Source organism: Lithobates pipiens, unplaced genomic scaffold (assembly GCF_037356315.1).
Source record: "Lithobates pipiens isolate NorthernLeopardFrog02 unplaced genomic scaffold, aLitPip1_a1.2 Scaffold_19, whole genome shotgun sequence".
NCBI lineage: Eukaryota > Metazoa > Chordata > Amphibia > Anura > Ranidae > Lithobates > Lithobates pipiens.
Genome location: NW_027507764.1, coordinates 332,162,128 through 332,184,397, shown reverse-complemented (window position 1 = coordinate 332,184,397; position 22,270 = coordinate 332,162,128). Strand labels below are relative to the sequence as shown.

The window sequence follows — 22,270 nt, the reverse complement described above, 5'->3', positions numbered from 1 at the left end:
TACTACTCACTGACAGACCATTTATCCCTTCATCTTGAGCCTTAATATAAATTGATCTCCTCATAACTCATGCCCCCCCCCCACCCCAACTAGCCTTAACTATGTGCAGAAGGTAGGTTCTCTCTGTTTTTTTTCTACAGTTGGGCTGAGATTAATGGGTCACTGCTACATCGCAAATCTGCCTAAACCAGCTAGCATGCATTAAATACACCCATCTACTCCTTTTTTTTTTAAAGGGATTGTAAAGTGATTTTTAATTTTTTTTTAAATAACAAACATGTTATACTTACCTCCACTGTGCAGCTCGTTTTGCACAGAGTTCCCTGGACCTGCTCTTCTGGGGTCCCTCGGCGGCTGTCTCGGCTTCCTCCTGCAGGTGCTTCTCATGTTCATGCGAGCTCACTCGCATGGTGAGAAGCACCTGCGGGCGCGCTCCCGTGATACAGCCAGCGGCTATAGCCGATTGCTGTATCACACGGCCCCGCCCCCCCGGCGCTCCGCGTCAGTGGATATGATTGACAGCAGCGCGAGCCAATGGCTGCGCTGCTTTCCATCCATCCACTCCAGCCAATCAGCGGCCAGGCTGAACGGTGGAAAGGACAGCGGGGCGAGCCATCCACTCCAGCCAATCAGCGGCCAGGCTGAACGGTGGAAAGGACAGCGGGGCGAGCGCGGGGTTTTCGAGGGGTGAGGTAAGTAAAACGGGGGGGGGGGGGGGCTGGGGGCACAGGCACTGTCAGATGTTTTTTCACCTTAATGCATAGAATCCTTTTGGATTCTATACATTTGGTGTGGCATTTATTTTGTTCTAAATATCACACAGGAATTCTCTTCCTATTTGGTCCTGAATCTTGATACATCTGGACAAAATCACAGCCATGCAAAACACAATATGGTAATGCACAACAGTGTAATGGGGACCAAAAATGAACAAGCACTCAAAATAAGTTGGATTGTGGGGTCGTCCATGATGTCATGAGAATAAATCGCATGTCCAAGGGAATATAACTGTGGACGAATTAAAGTTTCAACCTTGACCACAATGGTGCTAATCAATTTTTTAAAGGACACTATGCAACAAATAATACATTCTGTACACAGCTGTCTCTCTTCCGTGTCTAGCAGTGTTTGTGTTATTGCAGAGTAATTCCTGGCTCATTCCATTCGCTCTGCTACAGTAGCCAGCTGCCTTTTGATTGCTTAGCATCATTACCCCTTTTTGTCATTAGTCTAAACAGAACATCCAGGGACATATCTGTAACATAAGAGCTGTATAGAACATTGAGACATTTATTTTGTTTCCAGCTTTTAGCTGTTTTCGGTCTCTGGGTTTGAAAAGTGCTGCATAAACAGAACTGCCAAGGCACTGATTGCCTATTCTCTTTACCAGTGACAGATAGGAATCGCAAGCCGTTTTGGCGGGCCTGCTTCTTTAGATGGCTGTGCTATCTCCAGTTCATCAGCAGCGCATCGAGATGCTTTTCAAATACTATGCCGGTCTTGTTCATGTACTCTAGATGTTTATGACATTATTAAAGTGAAATACAGTAGATTTTGCCATACATTAAAATAACTTAAAACATTGTATTAAAATTATTATCTCTGTAAGCTACCCTTAAACATCAAATGTTAAATATTTTCCTCAACTATCATATAGTGTTACAACAAGCGTTTGGCATTATGTGTGTTGTGTGTGGAGCTCTGTAATTTAAAGTCCAGGTCCTACATTGCTTATAAAGATAACAAAATACAGATTTCCATTATCTTATTGGATAACCCTCAGAAACCACATTGGAATAAAAGTGTAGGCTCTGAAACATACTGCTTACATAACCACATCATTAAGTAGCAATAGACCAAAGCTATCATAGCCTGGACAAATGTTTGAAGCAAATATTCACAGTTGCTAAAGTGATAATGGTCTTTACCAGGCAAAGCCACTGTGTCTTTGCCTATAAAATGTTAGAGCTTTTAACCACTTCTGGACTTTGGGCATAGGAGATAGTCCCTAGAAACTTCGACAAAGTTCTTAGTTTCTTAGTTCTAAGTATCTACATGCCTCACTCATTGTCCATTGCCGCAGGCAGTGCTCCCTGACCTCTATTTCCAGCAAATCCCAATCATCAAAATGTGTGACAGAAGCAGCATCAGCCACTCCTGTGCAAAAGGTACAGATAGTGTCTGCAAGTGTTATTGAGAAGTACTAAGGCAGGTCATAGACAGGGCAAATTTCTTTCCTGAAACCTGTGGCCCTTTCCCGTCGGGAGAAGACAGTGATTATTGCTAATGGCAATAGTAGCCGCTAGTGACAATTGCAAGCAAAATCCATCAGGATGGTTTTACCCAGGTTGATCAATCGATCAGCTTGGTACATTCAGCGTGCCCATACATAAGTAACAGTGTATTGTTACATTGTATTTGCATGGCTTTATTCATATGTTTATCAGAAGGATGACCTTTGATCTGCATGTGATATCAGTTAAAGCAGCCATACCAGTTAAAAAAAAAAATATATATATATATATTTTTTTTTTTTAAATTTAAAATATGTTCCTAGTTAATCCCTAATCAATCTTTAGTTAAACCCAAATCAGACCCAATTATATACTTCCTCTTCTCTTCAGCTATTAGCTATTATTATTCTTTTTTTACCATTAATATCAATTTTTAAAAACATTTTCAATTGCTCTATTTGTTATTTTTTTCACCAAATACCTTGTTATTTTAAGAGGTCTGTCTCATTGAAACCTAGTGTTTCCAAAAACTGTCCACATCAGGTTGCATTTAGGCTGCTTTCACACTGAGGCGGTTTTCATGCGTTTTCGTGGTAGAAATAGCCTCTAACGCCTAAAAATCACCTCCCCATTCATTTCAGTGTGACTTTTCACACTCGGGGCGGTGCTCTTGCGGGACATTCTGAAAAGTCCTGCAAGCAGCATCTTTGGGGCGGTTTGGGAATGGTCTATACACCGCTCTCAAAACACTCTTCCCATTGCAATGAATAGGCAGCACTGCCGAAGTGCCTTGGAAGCTTTTATCCCTTTCTTTGGCCAGTAGCGAGGGTTAAAAGCACCCTGCTAGCAGCCTAAAAGCCTAGCGGCGCTATACCGCCGATTTAGCGGTGCTTTTTGCCTGCTAGCAGGGTGCTTTTAGCCCCCGCTAGCAGCCGAAGAAAGGATTAAAATGTGCCAACACTCTGCACTTTCAGTGTGAAAGAAGCCTTAGGGATAGATGAATAATAGCATAAGGTGCTGCGCTGCTAACCAAAAAACCAAAACTATGTGAAAACAAACATACAAATCAATAAAGTTATTCCTTATACCACTGTGCAATCTTACAACATTTGACAGTCTCTTAAAACATTAATCACAAAGTGCTCAATCCATCATATGTAGTATGTGAACATATCAGTAAACATACTTGATTTTGTAGTATGAAACCAAACTCTTCATCAACACTTAGTAAAAAAAAAAAGTGCTTTCTTCAGGGCTCGTAAAGTCCCACACCACTTAATATATATATATATATATATATATATATATATATATATATATATATATATATATATATATATATATAGGTTCTCCTAAAATTAGGACACATGTGCCACCTCTGTGCTCTCCAAACTCTCTCCTTTGTTCAACAGAAAATGTGCCTAGTTTAATCATCCATCTACAATGTAGATTTATAGGGGATCCCAAGCCTCCTGTCCTCTGGAAACTCTCCTGATGTACTATGCAATACCAACAATATAGCTGGACTAGGGACCCTTTAAAGCTCTGGGTCACTCATGCGGTAGTGTTGATGTTAGAAAAGAACATATAAGTGAGAGGGGAGGAGCCTAGCGGCGGCTTCCACGAGACAGGGATGGAGGTGGATTCGCCGCACCATCCGGAGCTAAGCGCAGGGAGAAAGCGCGGCGCTCCTAAATGACTCCCGCTCTGGCACCAGCACCCGCATCCGAACGCCCGCTTGCCCGGATCAGAGAGTACTCCTGGCGCGATTCGAAGGGACACCGATAGACGGTACGGAGGACCTCGCTGGAGCGAGCGGAACCCTCGGCTCTACCCCCCCCCCCCACACTTCTCTACTTCTCTACTCCACTATTAGACGTCGCTGAGTGCGTGCAGTCCCTGTGGGCTGAAGAGCCTATGTTTGCAGAAGACTACTAACAGGTCAGACCCTTCCAAACTGTTACGTTTTTTTTTTTCCTGGACTGTCATATACCCTTCAGTTAAAGTACTGAGTAGATGCATATAAGGAGCAAGCAGGCTGTTGGAATCAAATGCAACTTACTCACTCAATAGTAGCATTTTGAATGTACACACTCAGATCCACATGCTTCTTTGGGCCCTGAAAAGTTCCGCCCAGGACTTTGATGTTAGCTATGGATATATAGCTTCTTTTACATGTTAATTACGCCTTGAAAAGTACAGTATTGATCTCTGTTACACCCTTGAATGGTGGGGCATTTCTTTTTTCTTGGTTTCTCCAATCCTCCGGCACGAGTGGATATAAACTAAAGGCAGCCCAGCCCAAGGGCCTCCGCCTGTGTGTAAGGCAGTCACGGGCATGACCATGCCCCCGCTTGGAATTAGCGGAACTTGTGGAGAAATTGGGGACGATTAATCCTGAGAGCCGTACCGGACTCTCCTAGTGCAGGAGGGACCAATAAACCCCAAATATAGTATCTGTTAATCCCCCAGAACCAGTTAACCACACGTTCAATTTTATTTTGTATCGGGGGAAGAGGATACTTGGGTGGGAAGGGAGAAAAGGGGCCCTCTGGTGGCCCGGTTTGGCAGTATCTCTTTATTTTTGTTCTCCCCATGGTCTCTACTGCTCATAGTCACGAACAGCTAAGGGAGTTAACCCGGCTTTTTTTCTTGCCCAAGTAGAGGCGCAGTAGATCTCCCCGTTTCTCACCGAGCCCCGGGAGCTACACGGTCGGATTTCCTGGGGAGAGCTTGCTGTCTCATAGAAAGGCCATTAGTTAGCTCAGAGGCAAAGACCTGACTATATTATAATAGTACTTGCACCCCTATTCTCAGTTTGCTATTTGCAATCCTATAGCCTTTCTCTAAGGTGCTTTCTAACGAAAGGGAACTCTGGGGAAGAGAAAGCCTAAGAGGGACAACATGAAGGGTAGAAACCCAAAAGTCAATGACTCTAAAGCCCCCAAAGAGAGCCTAAACACAAGTTCTATCCAGAAATATCTCAAAGAGACAAGTCAAAAAAGCCCAGGCCTGGATAAAAAACAAGCGGGCAAGCGAGAGAGGAGGAAGGAGGCTGGAAAATCAACCGGGATCCAAGGCGATTCCTCTGGGGAAGAAACAGAGTCAGACCTTGATGGTAAAAACAGAGAACAGACAGATATCTCCCAAATACCTACCAAAGGCGAAATACAAGAAATGTTTTTGAAACTGGAAAATTCAATTAAGTCAGAGATCTTAACTGTTAGGGCAGATATGGGTCACCTGTTAAGGAGAATAGAAGATACGGAGGATCTAATGGGCAAACAGGCTCAGGAATTACTAGACTTAAAAGCGCAGTCTAGAAAAATGCAAGAGGCCCACAGGGACATTATATACAGACTGGAGGAACAGGAAAATCAGAGCAGACGACAGAACCTGAGGATTAGAGCCCTACCTGAACAACAAGGAGAAGATCTCGGTGCAAAGATCAGGATGCTATTTAACCCTTTATTAGGAAGAATGGAAGATGAAGAACTAAAGATAGATCGTGTCCACAGAGTAAGGAAACCCCCAGGACTGCAGGCAGAGGCCTCCCGTGATGTGATTGTAAAATTCCATCTCTACGAAGACAAAGCCAAGATTTGGAGTAAACTAAGAGGTTTGCCCTCATTACAATACGAAGGGACAGCTCTACAAATTTTTGCTGATCTTTCCGCAGGGACCCTGGCTAGGAGAAGACAACTCAAACCCTTATTGGAACACCTGAGAAGTGTCAATATAAGATACAGCTGGGGCTTTCCGACAGCCCTGATTGTTCAGAGAGAGGGAAGGACTTATAAGTTAAAGTTCCTAGAAGAACTCGAGGTCTTTTGCAACAATTTGGGAATTCCACACCTTAAGCTCCCCTGAGACTCCTGTGAAAATTTATGGGCCTACTGAGAGGGGAGGAGGGGGTCCCCAGCGCTTATAGCGTGGGCCCCTTGGTCTCTGAGTCTGTTTCTGACTGTTGTTGTTTTTTTTTTCTCTTTCTTTTTCTATGTTGCTTTTTTGGGGAGGGGGCGGGGGGGGGGGGACTTGGGGGAGGGGTGCGGGGGTGGGTTGGAGGGGAAGATGGATAGGTGGGGCGGATCCGGGCTCCACCACTCCCTGTCAGGAGACGGGGTTTCTCCACCCCTAGGGGTGGGGGGACAGGGGGTGTTGAAGTGGAAGTCCGCAGTTGGAGCCACACCCTGGAAGGTATTACTTGCAGAGGGGGGCAGGGCCACCCATAAGCAAGTATAGGCCAGGACTGGGCTAGGGGTGGGGGAGGGGGGGGTGAAGGGATGGGGGGGGGGCCAGGGGCGGGAGAGGGGGGGGGGGCAAGAGACAGGGGGGGGGGAGGATTGGGAGAAGAATTGCCTTGTAGAGTGGGGGACCGAAAGGGACATGAAAAGTGCGGGTTGGACAAATAAATATAGATTAAATAATCCAGTAGTTAGTACAGGTTGACTGAAGTAAATTTTATATCCTACAATGTAAGAGGATTAAACGCCCTAAACAAAAGGTACAAACTTTTAGCAGAATTACATCAATGTAGAGCGGAAGTAGTATTCTTGCAGGAGACCCATCTTTCCCTGGATTCAAATGTTAAGCTATTTTCAGATAGCTTTCCGACATGGTTTTACAGAGATTCCCCTATTAGGAGGGCTAAGGGGGTGGCAATTGGATTTGAGAAACACACACGATTTACTCTGATAGATAGACTGACTGACCCTGAGGGCCGATACTTGTTCCTTAAGGGAGAGCTAGGAAATAGGGCGGTTACTCTCGCTAATGTATACTGCCCAAATAATAATCCCTTAGGATATATGAAACGGATCCTACGAAGATTAGTAGAATTTAAATCTGGCGATATAATCTTAGCAGGGGATTTTAATTTTTGTATGGATTCCGCCATGGACAGTACGTCCCGTGCAAGGGGGACGAATGAGAGGTCCCTGAAAATACTGAAACAACGCCTTAAACGGCATCAATTGGTGGACGTTTGGCGGATACAACATGAGAAAACGAAGGACTTCTCTTTCTTCTCCCCAGTGCACGGGACGTACTCTAGACTGGATTACATATTGGTGGATCACAGGCTGCTGGAGGACGTTGCAGAGACAGAGATAGGAATAGCCTCCCTCTCTGATCACTCCCCTGTGACAATGAAGTTGAGGATACCAGGGCTATACAGACAACCCTTCACTTGGCGATTAAATGAAAATCTGGTTCAGGATAACGATAACATCGAGATAATCCGGAAAGAATTAGAATTCTACTTCTCGACGAATGATACAGGGGAAGTCTCGGGGGCCTCCCTATGGGAAGGACATAAAGCATATATAAGGGGTATCCTCATCTCCATTGGCACAAATAAAAAGAAAGCTAAAATTCAGAAAAGGGAGTACCTGATTAAAGAAGTCCATAGATTAGAGCAAGAGCATAAAAAACAAAAGGTCCAACAGCCGGAACATCTTCACCTATTGATTAATAAAAGGGAGGAACTTAAAGACCTGATGGATCAGGAAGCAAGTAGGTCACTCGAAGGGAGAATTAGAGAAGGATACTATGGGAGAAACAAAACAGGTAAATACTTAGCGAGACAACTAAAAGGGAGGAGGGAGACTAATTTTATTGATAAAATCCAGGATAAGAAGGGGAAGACGGTCCATACCACTAAGGAAATCGCGGAGGTATTTAGACAATATTACAGTACCCTATATAATGTGGGCCAAAAAGGGAGGTGCGGTAAAAGGGTTAAGGAAAGTATTAAAGAATTTTTGTATGATACCAACTTACCCCAATTACAAGAGAGTGAAAGAAACAGTTTAGATAGACCTATTACTGAGGAGGAAATATATAGAGCATTAAAGGAGACAGAATCGGGCAAAAGTCCCGGTCCTGACGGGTTCACGATTTTTTATTATAAAATATTCAAGGAAATCTTAGTCCCAAGACTATGTCACTATATGAATGGGCTGGGTACAAATTATGACATGAATGCTGAAGCTTTATTGGCCTCAATCACGGTAATTCCGAAGGAAGGGAAGGATCATACACTTTGCTCAAGCTATAGGCCAATAGCATTATTGAATGCTGATACAAAATTATTCGCCAAAATATTGGCAGCCAGGTTGAAGAACAAGATGAGCGATCTAGTGCACCCAGATCAGGTAGGATTTATTCCTGAGAGAGAAGGAAGGGACAATGGGGTGAGGGCCTTACTCCTCCTCCAGGCCTTAAAACACAGCGGGTCCCCAGCTCTATTCCTGTCAATAGATGCAGAAAAAGCATTTGACAGGGTAGACTGGGGACTCATGATAGAAACGTTGGAAGTTATGGGTGTAGGTTCGAGAATGATCCAATGGATCCAGGCCCTCTATAATCACCCACAGGCCTCCGTCAAAATCAATGGAGAATCCTCCTCCCTTTTTCAGATGGGTAACGGCACCAGACAGGGGTGCCCACTGTCCCCACTCTTATTTGCGTTATCCTTGGAGCCGTTGTTGACCCATATCCGAAAAAATAAGGATATAGCGGGGATCAAGTTGGGAGGGGAAGATCACAAATTAGCCGCTTACGCGGATGATGTTTTATTCTTCATAACTAAACCGAGGATCACGATTCCGAACTTGCTGAGGGTGTTGGAAAAGTTCGGTAAAATATCGAATTTGAAAATAAACCTCAGCAAGTCCGAAGTTATGAATGTTAACATCAGTACCCAGGAAGAGGAAAAACTTCGGTCAGAATTCTGTTTCCCATGGCGTAAGGAGATTAAATACTTGGGAATCTACCTATCGAACACCATTAGGAAAATATATACGAAGAATTATATCCCCTTACTAGACGAAATCAAAAGTGAATTAAAAAAAATCTCAGCATGTTCCCTCTCTTGGTTAGGGCGTATCAACGCAGTCAAAATGATACTAATCCCGAAGATTATCTACAAGTTTCAGATGCTGCCCATTCCGCTCTCTTCTGCTTATTTTAGATTAATGAAAAATTTAATTTCGAAGTATATTTGGCAACATAAAAAACCGAGAATTGCCATGGGGGTGTTATGCAGGGGCAAAAGACAAGGGGGACTGTCTGTCCCGGATTTAAAAAGATACTACAATGCAGTGGTTCTGTCTCGAGTAGTTGAATGGGCGAAAGAGGCAAATAAAAAGAGGTGGGTGAGTGTAGAGAACACAATGAGTCAAACACGTTTAGGTCGCACGATATGGAACCCCCCACAGTTTAGGTCCATCGGACCTCACGTTCACGAGATTACACGTCTAGCTTTAAAGATATGGGACCGAACACATTCACAAAATAAGTGGGGGTACAATTCACCCTTGATTTTTCTTAAAGATAATGTTTTTTTCACACCGGGTAAACAGGAGGTGGGGGGTAACTGGATTAGGAAAGACACCGCACAATTAAAAGATATATTAGTTAACCGCAAAATAGTTTCATTTCAAGCACTTAGTTTGGACACAGACCTCATGAAAATGGATGGGTGGCGGTTCCTCCAACTTAGTCATTTCATTTCGAGTTTACCTCAGCCAATTCGTGGTGAAGAGGAACTGAGACCCTTGGAGCGTTTATGTCTGAGAGAAACATCAAAGAAAAATATTACACTTATATATAAGATCCTCTCTGAGGGGGACGAATTGGAGGACCCGCCATACATCCAAAAGTGGGAATCAGAGCTGGGGTCACAATGTAGCACACCAACTCGTAAGAAGATTTTTAAATTAATTCACTCGGGGGTTGTTGATAATAAACTGATAGAAACAAACTACAAATGCCTTGCAAGGTGGTACGCGACACCCGACAAAATGGCCAAATTTGGATTAGAGCAATCTGCGGATTGCTGGCGCGGGTGTAAAAAAATTGGGACTATGGCCCACATTTGGTGGGACTGCCCCATTATTAAAACTTACTGGAGAAAAATCTTAGAGATAATCAAAGTTGTAACAAAAAAGGAAATAAGAGAAGACCCGTGGACCGTCCTATTTCATGGGACAGACGAACCCATAAAGCATTATAAAAATTCATTAATTCCAACCCTGTTAGACACCGCCAAAAATCTAATCCCAAAAAAATGGAAGGAAAAGGAGAGCCCTAAAATATCGGATTGGATTTTCCGTTTAAATGAAATACAAAAAATAGAAAATTATAACGAAGGGGATGATGATGTAACAGCAGAGGAGGGAGGCTCAAACAAATGGGCATCCTGGGAAGAATTTAAACTGACCTGGAGATATGTGGAGGAAATTATACATTAAACTTCAGCAGAAAGCATTTTCCTGCTAAAAAATAACGGTCATTGAGAGGGAACGCACTAGTGGTTCTACAAGGCATGGGTGGGGAGGGTTGGGAGGGGGGGGGGGAGGGAGGGGTACACAAAGACTATACTGGTGTAGGTTTAATCTAATAATTTTTTTTTTTTGGTACGGTATATTTTGTATTTGTGTGAATATGGCCCCTTCCCTTTTCATACATGTATTTATTTTGTTATGGAAAAAAAAAGAAAAACTTTGATATAAATAAAGATAAAAAAAAAAAAAAAGAAAAGAACATATAAGAAGCCTCCTAGTATTTAAAATGTGCTCACTTTCTGAGTTGTATATGCACTTACAATGTTAAAATCTTTTAAAGTACCACAATAAAAACAATTAGATACTGGGACTGCTGCCCTCCTACATCACCTCTGGTCCACAGCTGTCTCTGTCCATGCCCTAAGCGTTACATCATGGATCCCCATGGATCAGAGTGTAATGCGTTGGGGCCGTGTCCTAGATTGGAGCCCGGACTAAGGCTGTTACACTTACTTACCTGGGGTTTGTAGAGATATGCGCCTCATATGGACATTTTCTTCCAGATACTTTCTGCCCACTTGAGGCTCTAGGTAGGGGTTTCTCTAGTGATGCTTCACAGTGAAAAGCTGTTGCACTGAGAAGGGCTGGAAGAGCAAGCCACTTTATGCCAGTGGAGTGATGGGAAACACAATGTGACAGCAAATATGGGGAGCACCTTGGAACAGAGACCAGTGAGGAGAATGCCTATTCGAGATTAAATACAGCCCAGTTACAGGCGGCCCCCTAGTTACAAACATTCAACTTACAAACGGAGGAAGACAACAGGAAGTGAGAGGAGATCTACCCCTAGGAAGGAAAATTCACTCCTGTAAGAGTTATTATGGGAAAAAGGTACCTTTACTGATGCTTTATCATCAAGTCTTGTCTCCGCAACAACCCAAAATTTTCTAAATTAAAATGTCATTGGGACAGAAAGTGAGGTGAAATCTTCTGAATAGGTGTACAGGCAGCAAAACCCTTCCCTGTGCTAACCAAAAAGCTTAAAAATATTTTTTTTGTTGCTGGAGATACACTTACACTTACGTACACTTGTACAAACCTACAGGCCCTATCTTGTTTGTAACCTGGGGTTTGCCTGTATTGTCTTGGAAAAGCACACCACCTAAAAATCTGGCAAATTATCTTTGTGGATAGAATCATGTAAAACAGTTTCAGGGGTATTTCAGTAAATCTGGTTCACTTAAACTAAAAGCACTTCTATGTTTTTTTCAATCTTTTTTGTTATATAAAGTTATAATGGTCACGCTACTATATAAAAATTTCTATCTTTCGTTATTTTTTCCAAATCTGCATTTATTGTGTATGGTTATGTGTATTATTACATTGTATTACAAGTTTTTTAAATGTTTTATTGCCATGGTACTTACCATTTTATGAGCTATTCTAGTTAGTGTAAGGGATTATCAGTTTATTTATTTCATACTAGAAACTATGTTTTTTTTTTGTTTTATGCATCCAGTCAAATTGGATTATAAATTGCATTGTTTAAATTTTGGTTTACAAAAAGGCAGAAAAAGAAAGTCCATTTAAATTGCTTAAAATAATAGGAAGATTTTTTTTTTTTTTAACAATCTAAAAATAAATACTGGTTGTGTTTAATTTAACATGTAAACCAAGTTAATGTTTAAGAAGAATGTTAACACATAATGTAAATATGGGTTATGAATTTTTTCCCACTTATTTAGTTTGCTTTTTGTCTACATAATAATTGCCTGCAGATCTTATTAGTTGCAATTGGCTTAATTGAAAGCAAAGGCATTTATCATAATCTCATATCCTGGGCTGCATGAAAATTTAAATTGAGAATGCAGGAAAATAAAATATGAATACAATGTTTGGTTGCAAGGAGTGATTCTGTAATAATGACTTGGCTGAAACGTGTTGCTTGTTTAAATTTTACTATTTGTTGTACACAAAAAGGTGGTATCAAACTGCTCCGTTTTTCATAGGAAAACATTTTAAATGAATCGACCTAAATTAGTTGTATTATTTACAAGAATCAGGACTGAATAGCTTATTTGTTGTGAATAAAAGGCATCTAAAAAACTAATCAAAACTGCATTAAGAAGAAAAAATAAGTTTTGCGGTTTGAAAAGCTTCCAGGCAACATTTTTCTTTCTCCTTACTCTGTGTAGCTGCTAGGACATGCTTACTCTTTTCTATTAAATATTAGTAGGTGGATGAATATATTTAGATTAGCCCTTGTACTTCATGAATTCATAATTAACCATTGTGTCATTAATGTCTTTATTTCTCCTGCTAATTTCATGTATTCAGTGATTCAGAAAAAAGCAAAGCATGAGGATCAGTGTAACAAAAATGGTTGTTTGTGCCCTAGGACCCGTATTTATCCAGTGTGGAAAAATGCAGGTCACCACAGACAGTGGGAATGAGACTGGCTGACTCTGGTTTTTAAACCTTCTAAGTCACTGAAGTAGAACGAGAATTTGGATTAGCAAGTCAGAGTAATTTTTCATTGATCTGTAAATTTGTTCTTGGTTACATAAAGTGTTACTAAACCATCAACAGCAAAATCAGTCTGTATATGCAGTAAAGCATGCTTGTTATACTCACTGTGGAACCTAAGGGGTTAATCCTCTGCATTATGTAAAAAGGCTGCTTGATCCTGTCTTCTCTGAACTTCCTCTTCTTCTACTGTCCCCAATCCATCTCCTGATAGAACATAGCCTTGGGGGTAAGCTGCACGTTCTCAGCTCGGTGTGTATTGCTAGAGATTTTTTTTTTCTTGGGAGATTGCATATGATCAGCACAGGGTCAAACAGCAGTGTCCATACAAGAGGGTCAGGGGTCCTGCAGTCTCATAGGACAGTCAGGGGAGTATGAAAACTCCTCCTTCAAGCTTTTACCAGACACTAGAAGTCACAAGACTGCTATATACTGCTTATGAGAAAAGGTATTTAGCAGTTTATATTTACTAAAACTATTGCATTTTCATGTTGTGTGTACTGTGGGAGACCAGATATAGTGAACGCTGGGTCCTGGGTTTAGTAACACTTTAAATGGCTGTAGTTATTGGATCATCCTGAAAACACTAGTTTGCCAGCCTTTCAAAAGGGAAGGTTCCTAACACCAGTGACCATGTTATCTTTTTACATGTTTCCTTTAAAAACCACTGTTTCCTAGAATTGTTGACAAATTTGAGGCCTGGTACACACCTATGCATTTTTAGTGCTTTTTACAGTTTTGCACCGAAGAATGTGTTCCATAGGAAACCATGTTAAATGGACTGTAGTGCAAATCTGCAAAATGCAAAAAGCACTAAAAATGCATAGGCGTGAACCAGGTCTAAATGTCTGTTCATTGCAAACATTGCAACGGCACTACATTTTAGATGGTATTTCCCAGAATCCTTATCACTAACAGCATACTTTATTTTTTTAGATACTTGTATAGCGCCATCAATTTACACAGCGCTTTACATATGAATTATATATTCACATCAGTCCCTGCCCTCAAGGAGCTTACAATCTAAGGTCCCTAACTCACATTCATACATACACATATGAGGGCCAATTTAGACAGGAGCCAATTAACCTACCAGCATGTCTTTTGCCCTGTACACACGGTCAGAAATTCCGACGCAAAAGGTCCGATCAGATTATAGTGTTGGAAAATCCAATCGTGTGTGGGCTCTATCGGACATTTTCCGTCGGAAATCCCGAAAAAATTTGAGAGTAGGATCTAAAATTGTCCGACAACAAAATCTGATCAGACTTTTTCCGATCGTTTGTAGAGAATTCCGACAGACAAAGTGCCACACATGCTTAGATTAAATTACGAGACCAAAGCTATTGGCAACTAGCCTCTACATAGTCCCGTCGTATGCAACAAATGTCACCTTGTTCTGAACGATCGGATTTTCTGACAACTTTGTCTGACCGTGTGTATGCAACACAAATTTCGGACAAAACCCGTCGGAAAAAATCAGACGGATTTTGTGGTCGGAATGTCAGACTGTGTGTACAAGACATTTGGAGTGTGGGAGGAAACCGGACTAGCGTGAGAAAATTCACTAAGGCACAGGGAGGACTTAATTCATGGCAACCTTGATTTGCAATCTCCCCACTATGTGTAGATTATTATATCTGTGACAGATGCAGAACACTAGATTTTCTGTTCCGTTACAGCAGTCATGTTTTTACTATTTGATTTCCTCACATCACCCAGGGTAGTTTTATTAATTAAGCCTGACAGTCCTATGAAATGCTTGTAATGCCACCAGCAATAATTTGTCTAAGTGAACAGACTTCAGTATTAAACTACTGTCAAGCAAACCGATGATCTTTGGATTTGTTAATCTTCATGTATACAAGTTTGACATGTAACTGTGGTACATTGCAATTCATTATATGGTTCTGGTCCATTAAATTCTTCTAAAACATCAAAAGAATGGACAAATCCTAGCGATGTATCTTTTGATAGAAGGCAATATAAATGTTAAATAATCACAGGATGTTACAATGAGGTCTTGTGCTCCATGGTGCAGTTCTTCACTATAATTTATGGGATGCCATTCTAGATGAGCATTGCTTATTTTTAGGTTTGGTGGTTTTTGCTCTGTTTAAATGCAAAGAGTTACAGCTTGTGTAATTATTTAAAATATACATGCTGGCAAAAACTTAATAGAAGCTTCTAACCGTGAAAGTGTTACTACAGCATAAAAAAATCATTAGCGTTCAAATGGTTTTTTGATTGACTCCCTGATTTGGAACAGAACGGCAGAGGAGGGGGGAGAAAATGAGCTTTATGACAGCGTATTTAGGACACCAGAAATTGATATAAAACAAGGCTTTCACTAAAATTATAACGAAAATGTTGTCATTTAAGTTTTTGCTTCAGAATGATTCTATTTAAATTCATCGTTTAAGTGGTTGATGTATTGTATAAATATATGTTTTGAATCATCATTTTAGATTGCAGGCATTATCAAATACTTACATTATTTGTTTTTGCTTTTAAAACAGATCGTTATGCTCAGATCCTACATTTTTGTATATTTCTGTATATTCAGCAAAAAAAAAGCACCTTTTTTAAATGTTCTGATCAGGGCCGGAAAGGACAGCTCTGGTCAGATTTTTCTTTCAGTTACCAATGGGGGGAGGGAGAAGAACCCCTTTTTTTACCTTTTTGTCTGTGGCTCCAGTGGTCATATTTCCCCTCACAGTATGAAATGAGGGGAACGGGGATCGCACATTCAACAGTAAAATCCTGAAGGAGATTAAAGTGTTTGTTGCCCCAACAGTTCATGTTCCTGATATGTGTCTGCTGTACCATGTACTTGTAGGAAAAAGTATCCTGTTCTCTTTCTGTTGCTTCATGTAAGTGAAATCTCCGGTGTTCCTGCCAGCCCCTCTGCTTTACTAAAAACTGACCACACTAAGCAGAACACACTGTGGTCAGTTCTCTAGCTATGCTGGTAACTCAGCCTGTTCTCTTTCAATGAACAGGCTTGTCCTGACACCTTTTTAGTGCCCATTCCTTTCTTTATATAAATCTGGCAACACTGCCTACAGAGAACACATTGTTGCAGTGCTTTTTCTTGATTAAAGTGGAGTTCCACCCATTTAAAAGTCAGCGGCTACAAAAAGTGTAGCTGCTGACTTTTATTAAACAGACACTCACCTGTCCCACAGTCCAGCGATGCGGGCCCACAAAGCTTCACTCCTCTTTGTGGTGCCGGCATTGTAACTGTGGGCCCCTGGCTGTAGCTTACAGCCAGGCGAGCACTGCGCATACCACGTTTTGTGAATGGCTGGGCAATCTTCTGGGACCTGTGATGTGTCCCAGAAGAGATTTCAGGGAGGTAGGGGGAGAGGTGAACTTCCTTCCAGTGCCATGGCGCCCGGGGAGGAAGTGGGAGCTGGGTACTTGTCAAAACTGAATACCCTCTCCCCCCCCCAAAAAAAATGACATGCCAAATGTGGCATGTCAGGGGGTAACCAGTACTTAAAGCGGAAGTTCAATTTTTGGGTGGAACTCCGCTTTAAGGCATCCTACTTCACATTTGTTAAAATAAATATATAAATGACCATTCTAGTTTAAAATGTAGCCAGCCATTAAACTGAAAAAACAAATACAAAACTTTTTTTTACTCAATCACTTCACTTCCTGAACTGGAATTGGTTAGAACAAGCACTGGTTTGCCTTTAATGGATATCATCTAACTTGGAGTTAATGTATAACTAAAAGCAAAACTTTGTTTTGAACAGAGGGAAGATGGGTTAGAACACCAGATTGTACTACTGTCTGTGCCCCTGTTAGGGAGATTCCCCTTCTCTATTTATTCTGTGTACCATTATTACTAAAAGTGAAAGTAAAAGAAAATCCCAAATTTTGGGTTGTCCCAAAAAAGTAATAGTTCTGCTGACCTAGTGGTCTCCAAGAGATCCCCTTAATTTTAAGGGATTTCATCTCACTTCCTGTTTGGCTATAGGACAGGAAGCGGAGGTGCAATTCTGCAATGGTACTAAGATGGTGAAAATAAACTATACAGGGGTTTTAACCCTCTCTAATGCTGGCCATACATTATACGAAAAATCGGCCAAACCCATTTTCGAAAAACGAACATTCGGCCATGAGCGCTAACGATAGTGCCATCATGCTATGACCGATAAATTGTTCAGCGGACATAAATTAAAGCATTTTTTGTTCGTTTTTTTACGTATACCTAGTGCAGACAGTTTGGACAGGAAACACATTAACCTTTCAATTCATCGTTTCGTTCAGCAGAAAATTTCCAAATTTGTCCTTCGTTTTTTCGGCTCAAAAACCTCCCAACAATTATCGATTTTGTGCTGATTAATTGCCCGAAATTGTTTTTATTTTTTTTTGTATAGTGTATGGCCAGCATTACTCTATCCAACGTAAAAAAAAAGTCTTGCTAATAGTTCTACTCTAAGAACCCTTTCACACTGGAGCGTTTTGCAGGAGCTATAGCGTTAAAAATAGTGTCTGCTCCATAAACTTTCACACTGGAGCGGTGCGCTGGCAGGGCCTCAGAAAAAGTCCTGCCAGCAGTTTCTTTGGAGCCGCTCCTCCACCGCTGCTGGGGCAGCACTGCGATACCGCCGACAAAATGCCACGCCGGGTGGATTTAACCTCCTTTCGGCTGCTAGTGGGGGGTTAAAACCGCCACTAAAACAATGGTAAAGCGGCTCTAAAAATAGCGCCGCTTTACTGCTTACTCCAGTGGCGGCTCAGTGTGAAAGGTGTCTTGGTAAAGAACAAACTTCAATATAGTTGATCTCAATATCCATGCTGCTGTGGTGTAAAAGATCAATGTCAAACACTAGGTACCTTCGTTCCTAGATTATTCTACATGTACGGAATGTGTTGCCCACATAAAGTTGAATGTAGCACCCTTTTGAAGCATTCGGCCAAAGTTGAGCAGTCTGGAAAGAAAATGGTTCACTTTAAGAAAATGAAGACCTTTGAAATAGGTGAACTGTAAGTGACATGTACACATGCTGGTAATTCCTACCCAAAATGCTATGAAGGAGTCTATTTTCTGTTATTTAGGCAGCAGGTTAAATTGGAAAAAAAAAGTAGAGCTTGAACAAAAAGAAAATAACCTTCTTTCTTACTACTATTTGATCTTTGTAAAGACATGTTACAGGATAAGCCATTTATCACTGTGATTGCTCTTTGTTGCGTGCTTTGAAATGATTTCACATACATTGGTGGAATATATATAAGCTGTTTAACCACACTATATCAATGTGAGCACCTTTCACATATGTTTGTATTTACAGTTTGCTTTCAGAGTCTAAGCAGCTTGACATTTTGAGGAAAACAAGATCTTACATTCAGGGAGGAAATTACAAAGAAGCGGTAAGTTTATAATCACAAAGCAGTGACTGTTTCTTATTTGAGTAATGCCTTTTATGTGTCCTTGTGTTTCCATTGTTGTAAAGATTGGCATTTCAATCATAGGAAAACTCCTAGTGCAAATCTCTTTAGCACCAAATTACCAGAGCATTCAGAGCTAGACGTAGCAATTTGTATCACATGGGGAAAGTGGCATGTGATTTTTCTTCTTTTCTTCATTAACTATTTGATCCTGATTTGCCATGTTATGAAGGGATGCTTTATGCTGACTAAGTAAAAAAAAAAACATCTCCCATATCCCTTGATGCTTCTTCCTCCTACAAAGCTGCTTCATTCAAATTCAGATATTAAAAAAAAAAAAAAACGTGTAATATCATTCTACAAGTGAATGCAAATACAGAGACTACGCACAAGATATACATTCTAAAGTTTGATCCAGATTCTACCCAAATTGGAAAATAAATTCTTTTAGGATCCGACCCAAGAAAAATGTTAAATGTGGCAAATAAACACTTTATTGTACTTTAACATAAATGTATCTAAAGCCAAAACTTTTTTTTAGCTTTGGATAGAGTGGGGAAAGGTTAGCAACCTTGTGAAATGTTTATTGCTGCCCCGTGTCTCTGCTGTGTAGATTCACCCACTTTATTTGTTACTATTGTCACTTCAGTTGTTAGCTTTAGTTATTAAGCGGCAAAGTTGTCAAAGAGTCTTAAGATATATTTTCTTTAGAATGGTTTGTTCACCTTATTAGATTGTAGCTTTTTCTAAAGCATTTTACTCTACTTGACCAGCTTATTTCTCTTTTGTTCATGTTTATTGTCTTTCTAGGAGGTAAATCTACAGTCATGCCCATGTAGGGGCTAAAACCTCTAATACAATACGCAAACAGTTTGGGTGAAATGAACAAACATTGATGTCAGTCAGTTTTCTGGTCCTATGTTGTTTAAGACCCTTAATGGGCTTAAAGTAGTAGGTGGATAGACAAAGCTGTTATATAGGCAGATAGGTCTGGGTATTAAACAAAAAAAATGGGGTGGGTGTACAGAAGGATAAAAGAGTGGACAGGGAACTGGTAGGAAGAAGAGACCAGGAGTTGCCAAGGTAAAAAAGGATGAAGATTGGGGTAGAGAAATAAAGAAAACACAAAGGGGTGTAAGGGTAACACAGGCTGTATGCCTCATGGACTTGAGCCATAGGATCAAGCTAGAATAGTTAAAGATGGTAAGGAGTAAGCAAACTATTATTCTCATATTTTGAGAAATTTAGGCTGTGAACTATAAACGATCCTGGACAATTTTCTCATTAACCAGCATCAAGTTCATATGGTTGTTGACAACTTGGAAAAAGTCTATGGCACTTTTCTAGGCTTTGGCCGTTGCCAGAAACAAGTATGTGGCTGGTTCCTGTTTGTGTGAAAAAAGGCTTGGAATCATGCGGTAAAGGAGGAAAAAATGGGAAAGGATAAATGGGATTTTTAAGGTGCCAAATTAGAACAAAATAATTTTATAAAAGTAAAAGTGTATCCAAACAATAAAAACAGAGCATACAAAGAGTAAATATTGATAATACAGTACTAATACATGTGCTGACTGATTTAATCTCTGCATGTATCGCCTTGATATTGGCTTCTTCAGGAGATATAATTGATATCAGGTACAGTAAGCACTAAAAATAAAGAGTTTTTTCTGAAAAGCAGAACAATTGTAACAATCACAGTATATAAATAAATACACTTTAAACAAATTGAAAAAACATTCATCGACTGAAAATAGCATAGCAACCAAGTCATCGATGTTCAAGATATTTACCTGAATATTCTAAACTACTTGCATATAGATAAAGGCTCCACAATCATGGGGATATCAACAGATGGATCATCCGGTGAAACCATAGAAGGGGGTATATCCGAAATACAGCCACCAGTGAATAGTCCAGAAACTAAAGGGTGAGGTAATGAGCAAAGTTAAACACTAAGGCGACAAACAATCAATCACCACTCAAATATAAACCAAGACTGGTTAAATCTAAAATGGTTGTTACCCTGTGCCAGCAGTTTTTTGCTGTATTTATGGGTTTAACAATTGTTTACCAACTCCAAAACAGGAATGGATGAAGATGACGAAAAAGATAAGATGAACTCCTTTCTGAATTTTAGTCAAATAGTGACCCCCTTAATCAGAAAGATAATAGACCCAATTAGTATAAGTTTAACCACTTCAATACCAGGCACTTAAACACCTTCCTGCCCAGACCAATTTTGAGCTTTCAGCGATGTCGCACTTTGAATGACAATTGCGCGGCCATGCTACACTGTACCCAAATGAAATTTTTATCATTTTTTTCCCACAAATAGAGCTTTCTTTTGGTGGTATTTGATCACCTCTGCGGTTTTTATTTTTTGCTAAACAAATAAAAAAATACCGAAAATTTTGAAAAAAAAAAATGTTTTTTTTTTTTGTTTCAGTTTCAAAACTTTGTAAATAAGTACATTTTCTCCTTCACTGATGGGGATACACTGATGGGCAATGATAAGGCGGCACTGATGGGCACCGATGAGGTGGCACCAATGAAGTGGCACTGATGAGGTGGCATTAATGGACACTGATATGTGGCACTGATGGGTGGCACTGATGGGCGACACGGATGGGCACTGATAGGTGGCACAAATTGGCACTGATAGCTGGCATGGATGGGCATGGATGGACGGCATGGATGGGCATGGATAGGCGGCACAGGTGGGCATGGGTAGGCGGCACAGGTGGGCATGGGTAGGCGGCACAGGTGGGCATGGATGGGCACTGATAGGTGGCATGGATGGGCACTGATAGGCGGCACGGATGGGAACTGATAGGCGGCATTGTATTATAATATACTGTACTAATGGATGCCAATCAGTGCCAAACAATAATGCATGCCAATCAGTGATGCCCATTGTGGGCACTGATTGGCATCCATTATGGGTACTGATTAGCATCCATTGTGGCACTGACTGGAATCCCTGGTGGTCTAGGGTGGCATACCTTATCCTGGGCATCCCTGGTGGTCTGGTGGCATCCCTGGTGGTCCAGTGTGGGCATCCTCGGGGGGGCTGTGCTGATAATCGATCAGCACAGGCCCCCCCTGTCAGAGGAGCAGCCGATCAGCTCTCCTCTACTCGCGTCTGACAGACGCGAGTGAGGAAAAGCCGATCACCGGCTGTTCCTATTTACACTGTGATCAGCCGTGATTGGACACGGCTGATCACGTGGTAAAGAGTCTCCGTCGGAGACTCTTTACCGAGATCGTAGTTGCAGGGTGACACCCCGCAACAACGATCGCCGGGGGCGCGCAGCGGCCCATAATCCTGAGGACGTGATATGACGGCCGATCAGGATTATGAAACCACTTTGCCGCCGTCAATTTGTAATAGGGCGGGCGGCAAGTGGTTAAACAGTCAAGAAAACAGCAAACAACACTGAGCAACAGTAATAGAGTTACCTTCAGTCAAGAATTCACTAACACATCTCTCTCCTTCCCATGCTGGACCGCAAATAACAACCAAAAGTGGAGCTGTTTATATACCCCCCTCCACCTTCAGATTAAATGCCTGCTTTAGCGCTAAAACTCGAGGGTGAGGACGCTTAATGACCACCAATTTGTGTGACTGAGGTCGCACTGGATATGAGGTCATTGCGGCTAGGCCGCCTACCAGAAGTGACACCCTAAAGATGGCGACAGACCAGATGTGATGTAAAAACATCAACAAAACCGGAAATGCCAGCAACAAATGAGACAAACACTATGGAAAGAATGCAAGGATGTAAATAACACGCTGAAGCCAAACAAATATGCGGGCCG

The 22,270-nt window shown here is 41.2% G+C and overlaps 1 protein-coding gene across 1 annotated transcript in view; it reads left to right on the top strand.

Moving 5' to 3' along the window:
• The window catches only part of PIGN (phosphatidylinositol glycan anchor biosynthesis class N), a 618,025-nt gene that overhangs the window by 257,697 nt on the left and 338,058 nt on the right, over positions 1-22,270 (top strand). The window contains exon 13 of the mRNA XM_077492054.1: positions 18,355-18,433. Coding sequence (XP_077348180.1) covers positions 18,355-18,433 — 79 coding nt within the window. The remainder of the gene's footprint in view (positions 1-18,354; positions 18,434-22,270) is intronic.